Genomic DNA, 16,737 nt, shown 5'->3' on the forward strand with positions numbered 1-16,737 from the left:
TGGCTGAATCAGCCCCAGGAGGCTGCTGGGAAGTCTGCCAGGTCTTTCCAGTGCCCTGCAGGATATGACATCAGACTCAGAAACCTGTAGGTGAAGTTGTATACAGAACTAACGTTTAAGTCAGCACACAGGACTTAAGCAGGTTTGTCTAATAAGCAGGACTGTTTGTGATGCAAAGAAACGTGTACTGATAAAGAACAGTTCGTTTTGAGTGTCACTTCATATCAGAATATACAGAAATACAAAATCAGCTGTGCTGTGTTATGACAAATAAATGACATTGCTCAGTAAACATATAGGTCTATCGTTTACATGTAAATAGAGACCTAACAGTAGTTCTGTTTTGCATGTATAAATGTCAGTGATAAATTTGCTGTCACAGTACTGAAAAGCCCAAGCACTTATTTTCAGTAACATGGTGCCACCTTGTGGTTACATCGGCACATCTGAAGGCTGTTCTTTACTTTTTACTTACTTTTTATTTTTTTTATTTTAAAATACCTACAAAAAACCTACAAGTCTAGACATACCATGACCTAACATATATAACAGTACCTATATCTAATTCGAAAAGGGGGGGGGCTCAATATGTATAAAATAAAGCAACATATTAAAGTGACTTTTTTGTAAAGAATCTACAGCTCTCATCCTTGTGGTTACTTATATATTTGATTAACAAATAAAAAGATGGGCTCGTTTGTTTGATCTTTCTATTCAGAGGTGCCTTCATAGATATATCTATGGGTGCGTTCACATACTACTAATGTATGTTCATTGCTCATTAGTAAATAATGTTCAGATTGCTTCCGCTTGGTCAGCTGTCTGTAACATCTGGGAAATACCAAGGGGTATAGAGTTGGTTGTTGAGTTATAGAAAACCTTTTATTTTTTTAATAAAACGACATTCATGTCATATTAAGTATTCATAAGTATTTATCAAACAACCATACGGTCATAAGTCAAATATTGACTTTATAAAGAGTCAGTATTATGTACACAAATTAAAGTGTGTCACCCGTGGATCAAGGTAATGGTACAGTCCACAACACCCGGGTTTCCGCGCGAAAAGACGGCCCGCGCGCCCGAATTGCATATAGCATCCATTGCAAGAATCAGCTCACAACACAGAGACTCTGTAGCTGCTCTTCACTGGCGACGCGGCGATTTTAACACTGTTTTAACGGATTTTAAAGCTGTTTTATCCCTCGTGTTGTACGTGCTGCTAACTGTTAACCATGCCCTCCAGGACTTCCCTGTTTTTACCAGAGGATGTCAGGAAAAGGTAAGATATAGTCAGTAAAATGAATGTTAATAATATCCATATGATGTTGCCTGTTGTCATTGTTAAAAAGCCAGGACAAAACAAGTGAAGCCCATATAGGCGCCTGCTCTGGAGTCGCCCTGTTTATCGTGTTATTTTTACCCTTTGTTTGTACTGGCAGCTGCAGCTAGCGTTAGCTTCTTACCACTTGACACAGTTAGCCCTTTAGCGTGTAGCCTGTCAATGGATGGAGCAGCGTGTGAGATTTGGCGCCACTTAGGAAGTTTTGCCTCATTTATCTTTGTCAGCTCGTCTTCCTGATAATGTTATTGCCACACCACATCGGTAGGAAATGTGTCTTCCTTGACGTGTCGTGTTCTGTCGCATGAATGTGAACCTCACATTTCGTTGTTTTGATGTTTGTTGTTCCGCAGGCTGCAGGTGTTGGATAAAGATGGATCTGAAGATGAGGTAGGTTTTACTCTCTGCAGCCTGTGTGTAATCCTCTCATTAGTGCTCCAGCTGCTGGTAACAGTCACGTTGTGGGTTGACCATTACAATTGCAGGTTTCTAAAATCACATCAGCTGAAACTTCAACCTCACTTCGATGTCGCCCATCAGAAACATTGATATTATAGTTCAAAGCATAGTAAGGTATTTAGGAAGTTTCTTCATGTACCAGAGAATAAAGCAGAGATAATGCCATCCTCAAACTGCTCCTTAGTTTATACCCTGCACAGTGTTGCAATTAACAGTACAAATCTCAACACTTTCACTCTTCAGAGTCCCATCATCAAACTCTATAAACCTGTCTCAGATTTTAATATTCCAATAAATTAAAATGAGCATTATCTGTTTGTTTGTTTGTTTTTTAAATGGTTGATTTATTATCTTTTCTCTCTGCTTCTGACAAACGAGCCATCAACGTTCAAGCGTCGATTCAAAACTCTGCTTTTCTTATGTTTGTTTTGTCTTTAATATTTCTCCAGGATCAAGTGAAAGAGAAGCTCAAGTTGGTTCAGGACTTCCTCCACATCGACGCTCAGGAGCAGTTGAGCAGCCTCGAGGAAAAAGTGAAAAGTTCAGAGATCTCGATGGTTTGTGACTTCACGAGATATTACAATCATCAGTCAATGTCCTGCTATTGTTCTGCTCATTGTTTCCCATGTTGTTGGTTTTTTTGCTCTCTTCAGGAGGTCTACATCTCTAAAGTAAAAGCCTTGTTGGGAAAAGAGCTTCCGCTTGAGAATGGCACAAATGTTGATGAAGCTGAACAGAACGGAAAAGCTAACGGCTTTACGAACGGTTCCCACAACGAAGAGGACAGCGGAGACGTGACGATGGAGGAAGAGGAGGCTTTAAAATCACCAACTGCTTCCAAAGGAAAGGGAGGACGCCGGAGCAAGACAAATTCTGACACCAAAAGTAAATATGAGACTTCATTAAGTGATGACTCCATTTTCAAGATGAAAATAATACTCACTGAAGTGATTTTTATATTCTCTCCAGCCAGTACCAGGGTTACAAGAAACGGTGGGAAACAGCCCACCATCATGTCAATGTTCTCTAAAGTGTGAGTATATGAGCATGAGTAGCCTTCATATGTAGTAAAAAATATGAGTGTGATTTTACAAGTGTCCTCATTCTCTTCAGTCAAAAGCGCAAGTCGGAGGACTTGAATGGAGAAGATGCTAACGGACAAACTGAAGTGAAGGAAGAGGACGTTGAGGAGGTAAAAAAATCTTTACTTTCCAGTGATTTATTTATTTATTTTTTGTCTTGCAGAATCGTTCAAATTCTAAAAGTATGCTCTGTAACTCTGCTTTTGTTTTCTCTGTTTACGTAGACCCGGGAGGAGAAACGTCTCAAAGTGGAACCTGATGAAAAGTACAAGGTTTTTCTTTGTGAACATTAAGTAACGGGGATCAAGAAAAAGGCCACACTTGTAAATCTACTCTGACTTTGTCTCTGCAGTGCTGCTCCAAAAGAGTCCAAGGCTGAGATTGTAAAGCCGCTTTCTGCTGCAAAGGTAACGGATGGGCGCCTTGTTGTCATGACGGCTCACTTCTCTGTGTGCGTGTTTTATTTTGCAGTCTTTTCTTGGCGCGTTTGTGGGGAACTCAAGCGATAGATTTCTGTTAAAGGGGGCGATTCTGAATGAATTGAAGCAGTCCTAGCTGTAAAAACCAAAATGTGTCTGTGTTGTACTGAACAGATCTGTGTATTTTTTCTTTTTAGACCCCACCTCCAAAGTGTACTGACTGCAGACAGTATTTGGATGACTCGGATCTCAAGTTTTTTCAGGGGGATCCTGATAACGCGGTGAGAAGTTTGTCATTAAAGAAGCAGCTTAATCACTCGTTTATTGTAAACCGTAAGGATTTTGAATGGGCTTTATTTAGCATACAAACGCAGCATCATGTTACAAACTTTCACCAATGAGTGCGTTTACATGGACTTAAGTATCCATATTATGAGCTGAATCTCGGTTTTGATCATATTTGGGAAATGACGTATACATGCTGACAGAGAAACCTGGTTATATATATCCCATCATATAAGATCAATAATAGTATCCAGGTTTCTGATTACTGAGTCTTATTTGCACAGGTGCACATGTTTCGCAAACATTTAGTAATGTAACAGACATGAAAACACTGTGGCTTATATTATTATATTTTACCCCTTTATGAATCCAAAATAAACTAAAAGTCCCAAAGAAACGTAATGTGATTGATTTTAAAGTTCCGTTTAAATTGTATTTTTAGTTCACAGAAAAAGAAGACATCCGCCAACGCGGCCGTTTGCTCATCCAAAACAAACTCAGTGCATCCAAAAAAAAAAGGGAAGATATCCAACAAAGGTCGATCACTGATATACCAGAATTTTAAAAAAAAGACACGGTCTCACCAGGATGCGTGCCGGATCGGGCCGTGTTTATTTTGCCTGTGTGGTCTATATTATAGTCTACCTTCAATTTATATTTCATTAGCGAAACATAAAATTCATTCCTCTCTTCAGAATAAGATGCTCAGGTTTTGCGTGTACGTCACTTGGCTGAGTCTGCGCAGGTGTTGGCAGCTGTCAGAAACCGGGGTAAGGCGTATACATGCCGCAGTATCCCGTTTTCTTTACGAGTTCTCCAGGTAGCAAAATCAGGTTTCTGAAATCAGGATATGATGATTACATGCAAATACAAAAACATGATACTTCAAAACCCAATAAAAACCGGGATCTTCAAGTCCATGTAAACACACTATGTTTTGTTCACAACATTATACACTACTCACAATAAGTTAGACATATTATTTACGAGTGCTTTTCCTATTTGGTCAGAATTTTAATGAAATAATAGTTATATTAATGAATGAGATGAAACACCATCTTCATTAGTGCATTATTTATTACCCCTAACAATTCAAACTATAATAAAGTTAGTCTCAAATAACCAAAATTGACGAGCAGCAAGGTGGCGCTGCTCGTGCGTTAAGTGACGTCGTGTGTTCGTGGCTGCTTGAACGATGAACTGGGAATGACTTACTGACAACACCAGCTTTTAATGTTTAATTTGATGCCACGTTGAAAAGGGTTGTCTTTTTGTATTGTTTGGTATTGGCCCCAGTGTGTAAGGTTCACTGTACACAGTGGGAACATTACGTGGAAAACGCAATGAGGTGTGTTTATCGCTCTGATACATTTACCTCCCTATCCCAAAAATCACTCAAGTGAAACAAACGCCTTATGAAACCTGTAACTGTTTTTCTCTTTGATATTTTAGCTGGATGAACCAGAGATGTTGACAGACGAGCGCCTCTCCCTGTTTGACTCGAATGAGGACGGCTTTGAGAGCTACGAGGATCTGCCACAGCACAAGATCACAAACTTCAGGTGAGTTCCCTCTCCTGCGGTTTGGTTTTGATTTACAGCACATGAAGTGTTCTTAGCTATAATCCTTTTTTCTTTCCTCCCCCAGCGTGTACGATAAGCGCGGCCACCTTTGTCCGTTTGACTCTGGACTGATCGAGAAAAATGTGGAGCTCTACTTCAGCTGTGTCGTTAAACCGATCTATGATGACAACCCCTGCTTGGATGGTACGACGCACCCACAGCCCAAATGAACGGACGCTTCGTGTACTCAAATCCTTCTTTTCGCAAAGCAGCTGTTGACCCGTTTGAATCCCCTCAGGTGGCGTTCCTGCCAAGAAGCTGGGGCCCATCAACGCCTGGTGGATCACTGGTTTTGATGGAGGAGAAAAGGCCTTGATAGGTTTCACTACAGGTAGCTGCTCTGAAATGTTCATCTCGTATCACTCTCTTCAAACTTGATCAGATAATCATGCTTGGTGTCTTTCTTCCTCATCCAGCTTTTGCTGATTACATCCTGATGCATTCGAGCGACGAGTACGCGCCCATCTTTGCAGTGATGCAGGAGAAGATCTATATGAGCAAGATAGTGGTGGAGTTCCTGCAGAAGAATCGGGACGCTACCTATGAAGACCTTCTGAATAAGATCGAGGTACGGACCTGTTAGGAGGGAACAAGCTTGCCTGTTAATTTGAACACATCTATTTTCATTAACTTTTATTATTTATTAAGTGACTGTTTGAAAAGGAGAGGGGGAAAAAAAGGTTTAGAAATTATCTTTTTTTTTTTTAAGGAAATCTACCATTTAATACTTCTAATCTTTTATCTATTTGTAAATGTTAAATTCTTTTTAAAACTTGAACACTAAGGGAGTGGGACAACCGGCGAATCATGTCATGGACTTCTATCAATATCTTTGGCATTTTGTCCACATGGGGGCGCTATGAAGCTGTGAATTTGTGCGTTTGAGTTCCATGTTTCTTCTTTGTATCCTGAGAGTAATCCGAGAGTAATGACCCTCTCTAAGATGTTATGTTATAGATGTGAGATAAGCCCTGCACGCGCTCGGTGTCTGCATGTAGCTGACCCCCTCCCCCCCTCTGTGTCCTTCCCCCTCAGACCACTGTGCCTCCTGCAGGACTGAACTTCAACTGTTTTACCGAAGACACTCTGCTGCGCCACGCCCAGTTCGTGGTGGAGCAGGTGGAGAGCTACGACGAAGCCGGCGACTCGGACGAGCAGCCGATCATCGTCACTCCCTGCATGAGGGACCTCATCAAGCTCGCAGGGGTCACACTTGGAAAGAGGTAGACTCAAAACGAGAAATCTGTGAGCTGTTGTCCTTTTATGACGTGTCCTTCAAAAATAGTCAAAATGGATAGAAGACAAATTTTAAATCATCTCATCGGCTCGCTCCAATAACAAATTGATATTTCCATTCAAACACTTTGTCTGCTTTCTGTTGATACTGAAGGTCGCAGTGAAAGCCAACATGAGCAGTTAGTGTGCTACGCTAAATGTAACATTTAAAAAGTTGTACAAATACTCGAGGAATGTGAATGTATCCTTCATGTTCCTACATTCCTATTTGATCTTCTCTTGCTCCTTTTTTTTAAAATTTATTTTTGTTTGTTGTGCCCTGATCTCTAACACTCCTTTGACATTTCCTAACGCAGCATGCTGCTGTACTGGTAGGTAGGCCTCGCTGTGAATGCATCATTGGCTTGTTATGGTGGTGTGTTGGTGTGAAGCATTTCAAAAGAACATGGACCAGAAGCGGCCTAACACGGTTCAATCAGATTTTAAACGGATGCATCCGTTTAATATTTGAAGGGGTTCTTGTCATTTATTTAAGTTCCTGCCACAGACAAATAACTGATGGAGAACGTCGCAGAGACATTTCCATTTTTAGATTTGGTGCTCGTCTCCAAGCGAATTAAATTTTACAAACATGAACATTTTTTTAAATCTCAAAAAAAATAATAATTCTGTTCTACATACCTGTCACCTGTCATGTTAATGCTCACTGTGTGAACGTCACAAACGGCTTCTCAAGTCTGACTGGCTTTGTTGAATCAGCAGAGAAGGAGTCTTCAAATATTTATTTTGGTCTTTGTCTTCTCCAACAGAAATCTGTGGACACCTTTTTTTTTTTTTTTTTTTTTTTTTTTTTTTAAAGTTCAGCAGCGCTCTAAATCAATCAATTCTGCGTTCATCGCTATCACATCAGAGTGAGAGCAAAAACCATTCTGTTGTTCAAAGTAAGGACGTAGCGGTGACGACGCTGCCCTCCTTTAACGTCAGTCTGTGACGCTTTGCTTCCTCCTGAAACCTTCATCTCTAAAGCTGACGGAGCTGCACGCCTGTTGAGCATCATTCAGACGATCGTTAATTTAAACTACCGCGATGGAGAAAACGTAACGCGGCTTCCTCGGTGGAGTGGCTGCTCGCATCAGACAAAGAACCCTTCATCGTACATATTTACTGTGTCGTGTGCTTGTTTGTTTTTTCTTTTGTTGCATGGCCTCATGCTGTGGTGTGTTGAGATCGCTGCACATCTCACCAGGTACTGCTGCTAATCCAGATAAACGTTGACGCTCAATACATATTTTTTATTCCGTTTACAGGAGAGCAGCCAGGAGACAGGCTATTCGTCACCCCACGAAGATCGAGAAGGACAGTAAGGGTCCGACCAAAGCGACAACCACCAAGCTGGTGTACCAGATCTTCGACACCTTCTTCTCTGACCAGATCGAGCAGAACGGTAAAGAGAACGGCGCAGCCAAAAGACAACGCTGCGGCGTCTGTGAGGTGAGTGGGTATGGGAGGATCTGTAGTTTAACAGTCTTTGTTTATGAAGCTGAAATCAACTTTTTTTTTTTTTTTTTTCTTTTTTTTTTTTTTTTCTTTAGGTTTGCCAATCACCCGACTGTGGCAAATGTGTAGCCTGCAAGGACATGATCAAGTTCGGGGGAAGCGGAAAGAGCAAGCAGGCTTGTAAGCAAAGAAGGTGAGCACGTCTCCCAGTAGTTAGAACTGCAGGGGTCCTGATTTAAAAAAAAAAAAAAAAAAAAAAAACACCTGCTGGATGATTCAAGACTTTTTTTTGTCACATGCTCATACAGATGTGCAGTGAAATGTAAGGCTGTGCAATAACAATAAACACTCAGTTTAGCAATAATAGAATATAAACTAAAAAATAAAAGGAGATATTTGAATATATAAAAATAAATAAACTTGATGAAGAAGAAAAAACTGAGAAATAACGTGAATAACTTGTGTTTGGCTTTTTTTTTTTTTAGATGCCCAAATCTCGCAGTGAAGGAGGCTGAAGACGACGAGATCGTCGAAGAGGAAGACGTTCCAATGGAGAAGCCCAAGAAGGTTTCTCACGCTAAGAGGAAGAAGCAGAGCCAGTGCAAGCTAGCATGGATCGGAGAGTCTATCGAGGTACGGAGGTTGATGATAGTCGGCCGTGTTTTGAAAAGCAAGCTGGATGTGTGCGTTTTTGTTTTTTGTATTAAAAAGCGTCCTCCGTTTTCAGACTGAGGGCAAGAGGCAGTACTACAAGAAGGTGTGCGTGAACGACGAAGAGCTGGAGGTGGGCGACTGCGTCTCGGTTTCATCCGAGGATCCGAGTACCCCTCTGTTTCTGGCCAGGTAGGCCGTGAGTCGACTTCTTTCAGGTTCCACATCTCCTCTCTTCGGCGCCTTTAGATCTAACGGCGCCACTTCCTCTCCGCAGGATCACGTCTCTGTGGGAGGACAACAACGGGAAGATGTTCCACGCCCACTGGTTCCTCCGAGGGACTTACACAGTGCTGGGAGAATCCTCGGATCCGCTGGAGCTGGTCATCGTGGACGAGTGTGAAGACATGCAGCTCAATTACGTTCAAGGCAAAGTGAACGTGACGTACAAGGCCCCGTCCAACAACTGGTTCATGGAGGTGAGCCAACTCGCCAACATGTGATGGCGTGAATCTCAGCAGGCGTGTTTCTCAACCCCTTTTTGTTGCTTCTGTTTTGTTTTTTTTCAGGGCGGCATGGATGAAGATATTAAGGTGATCGATGACGATGGGAAGAGTTTCTTCTATCAGTTCTGGTATGACACAGACTTTGCCCGTTTCGAGACGCCTCCCAAGACCACCCAATCAGAAGACTGCGAGTTCAAGTAAGAACAGTGACTGCTCGCGTTTACCCCGCGTCCATCGGCTGCTCTGTGTTTTAACAGTTTAGCGTACGCTCCCGTCTGTTTCCAGGTTCTGCGGCAGCTGCGTTCGAACCAAAGCGAGAGAAGAGCGGGAAACGCCTCGCGCGTTCGAACCCCTGGAGGACAAAGACAGCGACTCCAAAGCTCTGTATGCTTCGGCCTGCTTCAAGGGGGAGCAGTTCAAGGTCGGGGACAGCGTCTACCTGCCCCCCGATGCGTTTAACTTCAGGTGAGGACAGTGGCTTCAAATCTATCGATGACTTCAACTTGTCCAGTAAGAAGTGAAAACGACCTGAGACTTCTGTGTCCCCCCCCTTAACTCAGCGTGAAGCCAGCAAGTCCAGTCAAGCGCTCCCATCGAAAAGAAGACGTGGATGAGGACTTGTATCCAGAATATTACAGGAAGTCCTCCGACTACATTAAAGGGTCAAACCTGGACGCTCCGGAGCCGTTCCGCATTGGGCGCATCAAGGAGATCTTCTGCCACAGACGGAGCAACGGGAAAGCCGACTCTTCAGAGGTCAAGCTGAGACTCTACAAGTTGTACAGGTGAACAGACGCCACTGGTTTTCTTTCATCTCAGCTGAATGGATCAGAATCTAACTGTCTTTTTTATTTTTTTTATTTGTCAGACCTGAGAACACTCACAAAGGAGTTAAAGCCAGTTACCACACAGACATCAACCAGCTGTACTGGAGCGACGAAGAAGTGACCGTGAGCATGGCGGAGGTGCTCGGCCGCTGTCAGGTGGAATACGGAGAGGACCTGTATGAATCAGTCCAGGACTTCTCCAGTGGTGGCCCCGACCGCTTCTATTTCCTGGAGGTTTGTATATTTTTAAGCAAGTAGAGTCCTTTTAATGCGATCACGTTGTTGTCGTGTAAAAATGAACAGCTATGTCGTGCTCAGTCTCTAATATAAACTGCTGTACAGTCAGATTTTACTAACACACATTCATCTTTCCAGGCCTATAATGCAAAAACTAAAAGCTTTGAAGACCCTCCGAATCACGCTCGCTCTGCTGTTCATAAAGGCAAAGGAAAGGGCAAGGGGAAAGGTGAAACTGCAGACGCACAACATTTTCATGATGGAAAAATTTGGTGCAGACTGAAATCCTCAAACTCTCATCTTGTTTTTCCTCTTCAAGGTAAAGGCAAAGGAAAGGTGTCGGCTCCGCAGGAACCACAGGACACTCCGACTGAAGCGCAGACTCTGAAAGTGCCCAAGTATCGCACTCTGGACGTCTTCTCTGGCTGTGGAGGACTCTCTGAAGGCTTCCATCAGGCGGGTACGTGTCATTCTTAAAAAAATCCCCCGTCTGGCTCGCATACATGGACATTCAGATCTAGACTTTTTATGTGTCAATGAACCACCAGAAACCTGACTGCTTTTTTTTTTTTTTTTTTTTTTTAATAAATATATATAAAGGTATCTCGGAGACTCTGTGGGCCATAGAGATGTGGGAACCCGCAGCCCAGGCCTTCAGGCTCAACAACCCCGGCACGACGGTGTTCACCGAGGACTGCAACATCCTGCTCAAGCTGGTCATGTCTGGGGAGAAGACGAATTCTCTGGGCCAGAAGCTTCCTCAGAAGGGCGACGTGGAGATGCTGTGTGGAGGACCTCCCTGCCAAGGCTTCAGCGGGATGAACCGCTTCAACTCTCGCACGTACTCCGCCTTCAAGAACTCTCTGGTGGTCTCTTATCTCAGGTCAGTTTCATCATAGACGCTGCATTATCAGGTTTCTGCAGCACGGACCACGCAGTGCACGTCTGATCTGTGATTTCTTTTCCTGCAGTTACTGTGACTACTACAGACCCAAGTTCTTTCTCCTTGAGAACGTGAGGAACTTTGTTTCCTTCAAAAGCTCCATGGTCCTGAAGCTGACTCTCCGCTGTCTAGTGCGCATGGGCTACCAGTGTACTTTTGGTGTCCTTCAGGTGAGTCTCCAGGGCGTTTTTTTTTGTTTGTTTTTTTCCCCTTGTGTGAGGCGCAAAATAATTAACCCAATAAATAGAAATAATGGATTATTTTCTATCTATAAATATTACCAATGCCGCAGTACTCATTCAAAAAATGAAAGATATCCTATGGGCTCGAGTGACACCAGGTAGTCACAGTGTTTGAATGGATAACTGTGCACTGATGAGGGGCAAGAAGACAAGAGACGCAAGCAAGGAAAGAGAACCGTCACCTACTCGACCTCTCAGACACGTGGTTTCAAATCCTGCCGAGGGTCTTTTGCCCCCATTTAAGAATTATCCTCTCATTTGTTCTATGATATCAAGAAATCCCCCCAGACAGGAGTCTTCCACAAATTTCAGAGCCGTTTTTGCTAATTGCCCTAGAAGCAGGATTTTTTTTTTCCCACTTTAAGCCCCGAGTCTCTCTCTAACCTGACTGATGCTCAGCCTGGACAGGATGGAGTCTAAATAGGGCTTATTGCTGTGGCTCGAGAAGAAACCATCAAAGCAGCGGTGTGTGGGCGACACGAGACACTCTTCTTTCCGATCGACTTTCAAGCAACTTTTTAACGTTTTCAGTTTTAACTTTGTGGTGACATTTCTTGTCAGCAAATATGCATCTTAGTCGACAAATGGCTATGAAGAGTTTACACCCTCTCCAGATCGAGCAGTTAGTGGATGGCAGTGAGGAGAACATGAGAAGAAGGCTTGGTTTACTCTTCGTTACATTTTAGCCCAGTTTATGAGGTTGTAACAGTCTCTGAATTCCTGAATTAACATTTCAGGCCTCCAGCTGTATATGTGAGGCTTCGTGCTTATTTATTTAAGCCCCGTTTTCCACAGCCACGCGGCTATCGCCTAGCTACATAATAGCGTCGCATGATAGCAGCTAACAGCTAGCTAATAATTCAACAAAAGAGAAAAATGCCATACAAAAAAAAACCAACGCTGGAAGACATCCAGCAGTTCATCTCCTCTGTCACGTGACTCTTTATTACAAAAACTCAATCAAGTTTCGTTTCAGAGAAGGCCGTGTGTCGCGAGGAGAAATACAAACGTAAACAATCGGCTGTGTAATTAAACGCGGCGGGGTTGTGTTTACTGTTGTCAAATGGGAAGTGACGATTCTTTCAACCAATCTGCAAACTGCAGTGTTTCGCTCCACCTTTTCGGGTCGGCTCAACATTCTTGGCACCCCAACGGAAGGGTCCCAAAAAGTGGGACGGTACGGCTCGGTTATTTGGGAATCTTTCCTGGGATTGGTCTATGGAAACGCAGCAAAATGCGCGCCGAGACGAACCGAACCACTTGGTGGAAACGGGACTTTAGATCAGTCATGAGTCCAGCTAAGAGCTGTTGTCCTGCAATCCTTTTGTTGTTCATCCAAAGTGAAGGAGTGTAAATAAGGGAATGTTTTATGATGACTGTAGTGGTCACTTCTGACATGCTCAGCGTTGTCCTCCTCCTCCTCAGGCTGGTCAGTACGGGGTTGCCCAGACTCGGCGCAGGGCGATCATTCTTGCCGCTGCACCCGGAGAGGAGCTGCCTCGCTACCCTGAGCCTCTGCACGTGTTCGCACCCAGAGCTTGTTCTCTCAACGTGGTGGTGGACGAAAAGAAATACGTCAGCAACGTCACACGGTAATGTTCACATCCTCTCCCCTACTCGTTACTCATCTCATGCCTTAAACCTGCCACACTATAAAATGTTTTTTGGTTTTTTTTGTGTCTTCAACAGAGGAAATGGAGGAATCTACAGAACCATCACTGTCAGGGACACGATGTCTGACCTGCCAGAAATCCGTAATGGAGCTGCGTCGTTGGAGATCTCCTACAACGGGGAGCCTCAGTCTTGGTTCCAGAGGCAGATCAGAGGCACACAGTATCAGCCAATCCTCAGAGATCATATCTGCAAGGTGAGCTGGCACACTTCCTCTTGATGGCATCGGTTTGTTTTTTTTGTAAAGTCAGGGCTCAAGCTGATCCATTCTTCTCTGACTGATGATAAATGAGTTTCTTAAAACGGCTCTTTGTCTCCTCAGGACATGAGCGCCCTGGTTGAAGGGCGGATGCGTCACATTCCCTTGGCTCCAGGTTCCGATTGGAGGGATCTGCCCAACATGGAGGTTCGGCTGAGAGACGGCACCATGACTAAGAAGCTGCGATACTCGCACGCCGACAAAAAGAATGGGCGCAGCAGCACGGGCGCACTCAGAGGGGTTTGCACATGTGCAGGAGGTGAGCACGTCCAGGCTTTTCCCCCGCTCGCGTTCTAAAAAATAACCGGGTCGAAATGTCAAAAAGACCGCTCATTGATGACGTTTGATGTTTTAGGGAAGCCATGTGACCCTGCTGACCGGCAGTTTAACACCCTGATCCCTTGGTGTCTGCCCCACACTGGGAACCGCCACAATCACTGGGCCGGACTCTACGGCAGATTGGAGTGGGACGGCTTCTTCAGCACAACCGTCACCAACCCCGAACCCATGGGCAAGCAGGTACAGGGACTTTCTGAATGAGGAAAAAGCAGATTTTGAAAGGTTGTTGTCTGAACATTTGTGTGGATCAGCCGCCTTTCTGACTCCAGTAGCTGCTCAGATCCTGACGCTAGCCAACCCAGATTTCAGAACATGATGGGAATGAATAAGACGAACGAGTGGACTTGACTTTTCTTGGATCTAAATCATTGTGTTGTTTTTTTGAAGGGCCGCGTTCTGCATCCTGAGCAGCACAGAGTGGTCAGTGTGAGGGAGTGTGCACGCTCGCAGGGATTCCCCGACACCTACCGCTTCTTCGGAAACATCCTGGACAAACACAGACAGGTAACATCTCACTCCTCGAACCCCGGTGGTCCTCAAACTGTGTTACACGTGTACCACTGGCGGTGCGTGGGCCATCTCCGGTGGTACGCTAAGAAATCTCCACAATTAACCAAAAAACCTTAGGCAGAAAAACACATTTATTTTTTTTTGACTCGTAGTTGGGCAGAACGGACAAAAAAAGATTCATGCAGACATTTCAAACATGATGTTTTTCAGTTTTCTACATGTGGGTACCTCACAATTTAAGACAGTTCCACTTGATTCTGTTATTTATAGGAGTTCAGCAAGCAGCTGTACACTCACATTTTTAATTAAAGGAAGCACGAGAAGCTTCAGTTTTGACACATTTACAAAAGTGTGTGGACCGTATCGCTTGCGCTCTCTCTTGAAAGCTGATCAGATTCTGATTTCATCTCTCCACAGGAGTTAAGAGTGAATGTTTATGTACAGAGGCTCTGCTTGAACAGAGCCTCATAACATTTGTTTAAGTGCCAGTTCTAACGCTAACCCAACAGTCCATGATAACTGCTATTCTAAAATGTGTGTAGACATAAGCCTACGCTTGTATTTGAATCATCATGGTGGAGAGCCAAATATTTTCAGAGGAGGCACACAGTTTTAAAAAGTGAGAACTCTAACCTGTGGTGCTGTACTTCACAAAACATCAGATCTTGACAACTCTGTTATTTCTAACAAGTATAATTTTTGAGTTCCGATGACACGACTTCTGAACTCCGAGCTGATTGGGTCGCAGGAAGCCTTAACGGCTTGTTCTGTTTTGCACAGGTTGGAAACGCCGTGCCTCCTCCGCTCTCCAGAGCCATCGGCCTCGAGATAAGAAAGTGTGTATTGGAGAGGATAAAGGAAGAACAAGTACCAGGTGAGTCTCCACTTACTCCTCTCATTTACTACAGACACTCGAATGAACTGTACTAATGTTTTGGGGGTTTTTCTCCTCCTCACAGAAAACGTCAAACAAGAGAAGATGGAGGTGTGATCAGTTCCCTTCCTAACAAGAATCAGTTCCATAAAGCCTGAAGTTCACATTGGCCGATCATTCCTTTTTTAAATAAGCCGGCTTTCACCTGTCCCTAAGAGGCCACCATGGAAATCCTGTGCCATTCCATTTTTATTTAAAATCAGTTTTTAATGTGCTTTTCATCATGATGTTGGGAAGTTCTCACTAAATGTGGGGCATATTGTAAGTTTTTAATGTTTCAAATAAAGCTCTTATGAATTAACTTTGTGTATTTACTGCAGTGACATGATGTTGGTGAAGCTGTTCACTTAAAACGGGTCGGTTCACCTCAGTTAGCTCCTAAGATCTTTTTTTTTTTTTTTTTTAATTTAACTGCAGATAGCCTGCAAACCTTTAAATTTAAAGTTTAATAATTAAAACTTTTTTTCAATTTTCAATTGAAAAGCAACTGCCATTTTTAGACAAGACCATGACTTAAATACTAAACATTTTAATGCAGGCAAATATACTCGAGGCTTGCAGTGGTTTGAATACATACGGTGGTAGGGATGTAATAATTGAACTTTTAATCCCTATAGTTTTTGATTTCTAGAAACCGATGGCAAAATCAACAGCACACACATGTAACGCAGTTTAACTAAGTCAGTTCTGTCAGAGCGTCACTGAGGCTTCATGTTTCTCCCCATGATGGTAAAGTCGGGCCATGATACCCTGACTGGTTAAATATTATGAACATTATTTTTATAAATTATAAAACTAAACTTATTCCACTAAATACATTTTTAATTCAGTCAATGGACAGAACTGCTTATTCTTTACATGTACTTTTATAATCACAGGTCTGGATACATTTATCAGTGAAGAGATTTATACTGATCTATGTGCAGCACTATAATCACTCACCTAATCTGAATCCATGGAATCTAGTAACTATATGGGATTTATACATGATTTTCTGATACTTTATTCTACCAGGATTTATCTAAACCAGTGATTCTCACAGTGGGGTCTGTGGAATAATTCACAAAATTGTAACTTGCACCAATAAAATCAATTGTTTTGTCCAACACTCCTAGTATATCAACTCTGATATGATCTTGACATGTTCATGGTCACAGTTAAAAAAAAATGTAAACAAAACCTAAAACACTTAAAATAAAAAACACCTCGAAGCTGACATTTTTCTCAAAGTTAAAAAATGAATTATTTGAAAAGTATAAATGTAGCCTTATTCTATGGTGGCAAAGTATTCCATAGTACATGAATACGTTGTATTTATACAGTGCCTTGCGAAAGTATTCGGCCCCCTTGAACTTTTCGACCTTTTGCCACATTTCAGGCATCAAACATAAAGATATAAAACTGTAATTGTTTTGTGAAGAATCAACAAGTGGAACACAATCATGAAGTGGAACGAAATTTATTGGATATTTCAAACTGTATTAACAAATAAAGAACTGAAAATTGGGCGTGCAAAATTATTCAGCCCCTTTACTTTCAGTGCAGCAAACTCTCTCCAAAAGTTCAGTGAGGATCTCTGAATGATCCAATGTTGACCTAAATGACTAATAATGATAAATAGAATCCACCTGTGTGTAATCAAGTCTCCGTATAAATGCACCTGCTCTGTGATAGTC

General features: G+C 42.8%; 1 protein-coding gene across 1 annotated transcript; it reads left to right on the forward strand.

Annotated features, from left to right (window-relative positions):
- Positions 1-1,074: 1,074 nt before the first annotated feature.
- On the forward strand, positions 1,075-15,362 carry dnmt1 (DNA (cytosine-5-)-methyltransferase 1). Its single transcript, XM_079366893.1, has 34 exons — positions 1,075-1,282; positions 1,696-1,732; positions 2,251-2,358; positions 2,455-2,686; positions 2,771-2,834; positions 2,915-2,993; positions 3,108-3,148; positions 3,236-3,290; positions 3,500-3,583; positions 5,040-5,149; positions 5,235-5,353; positions 5,448-5,540; positions 5,626-5,777; positions 6,245-6,432; positions 7,753-7,936; positions 8,038-8,135; positions 8,428-8,575; positions 8,670-8,785; positions 8,871-9,072; positions 9,163-9,296; positions 9,385-9,564; positions 9,660-9,884; positions 9,968-10,160; positions 10,302-10,392; positions 10,483-10,623; positions 10,764-11,046; positions 11,135-11,276; positions 12,774-12,940; positions 13,038-13,215; positions 13,342-13,537; positions 13,634-13,797; positions 14,005-14,121; positions 14,908-15,001; positions 15,087-15,362. The coding sequence occupies exons 1-34, from the start codon at positions 1,236-1,238 to the stop codon at positions 15,116-15,118; spliced, it is 4,494 nt and encodes a 1,497-aa protein (XP_079223019.1). The 5' UTR covers positions 1,075-1,235; the 3' UTR covers positions 15,119-15,362.
- The last annotated feature ends 1,375 nt before the right edge of the window (positions 15,363-16,737 follow it).

The sequence above is a fragment of the Symphodus melops genome, assembly GCF_947650265.1.
Source record: "Symphodus melops genome assembly, chromosome: 17".
NCBI lineage: Eukaryota > Metazoa > Chordata > Actinopteri > Labriformes > Labridae > Symphodus > Symphodus melops.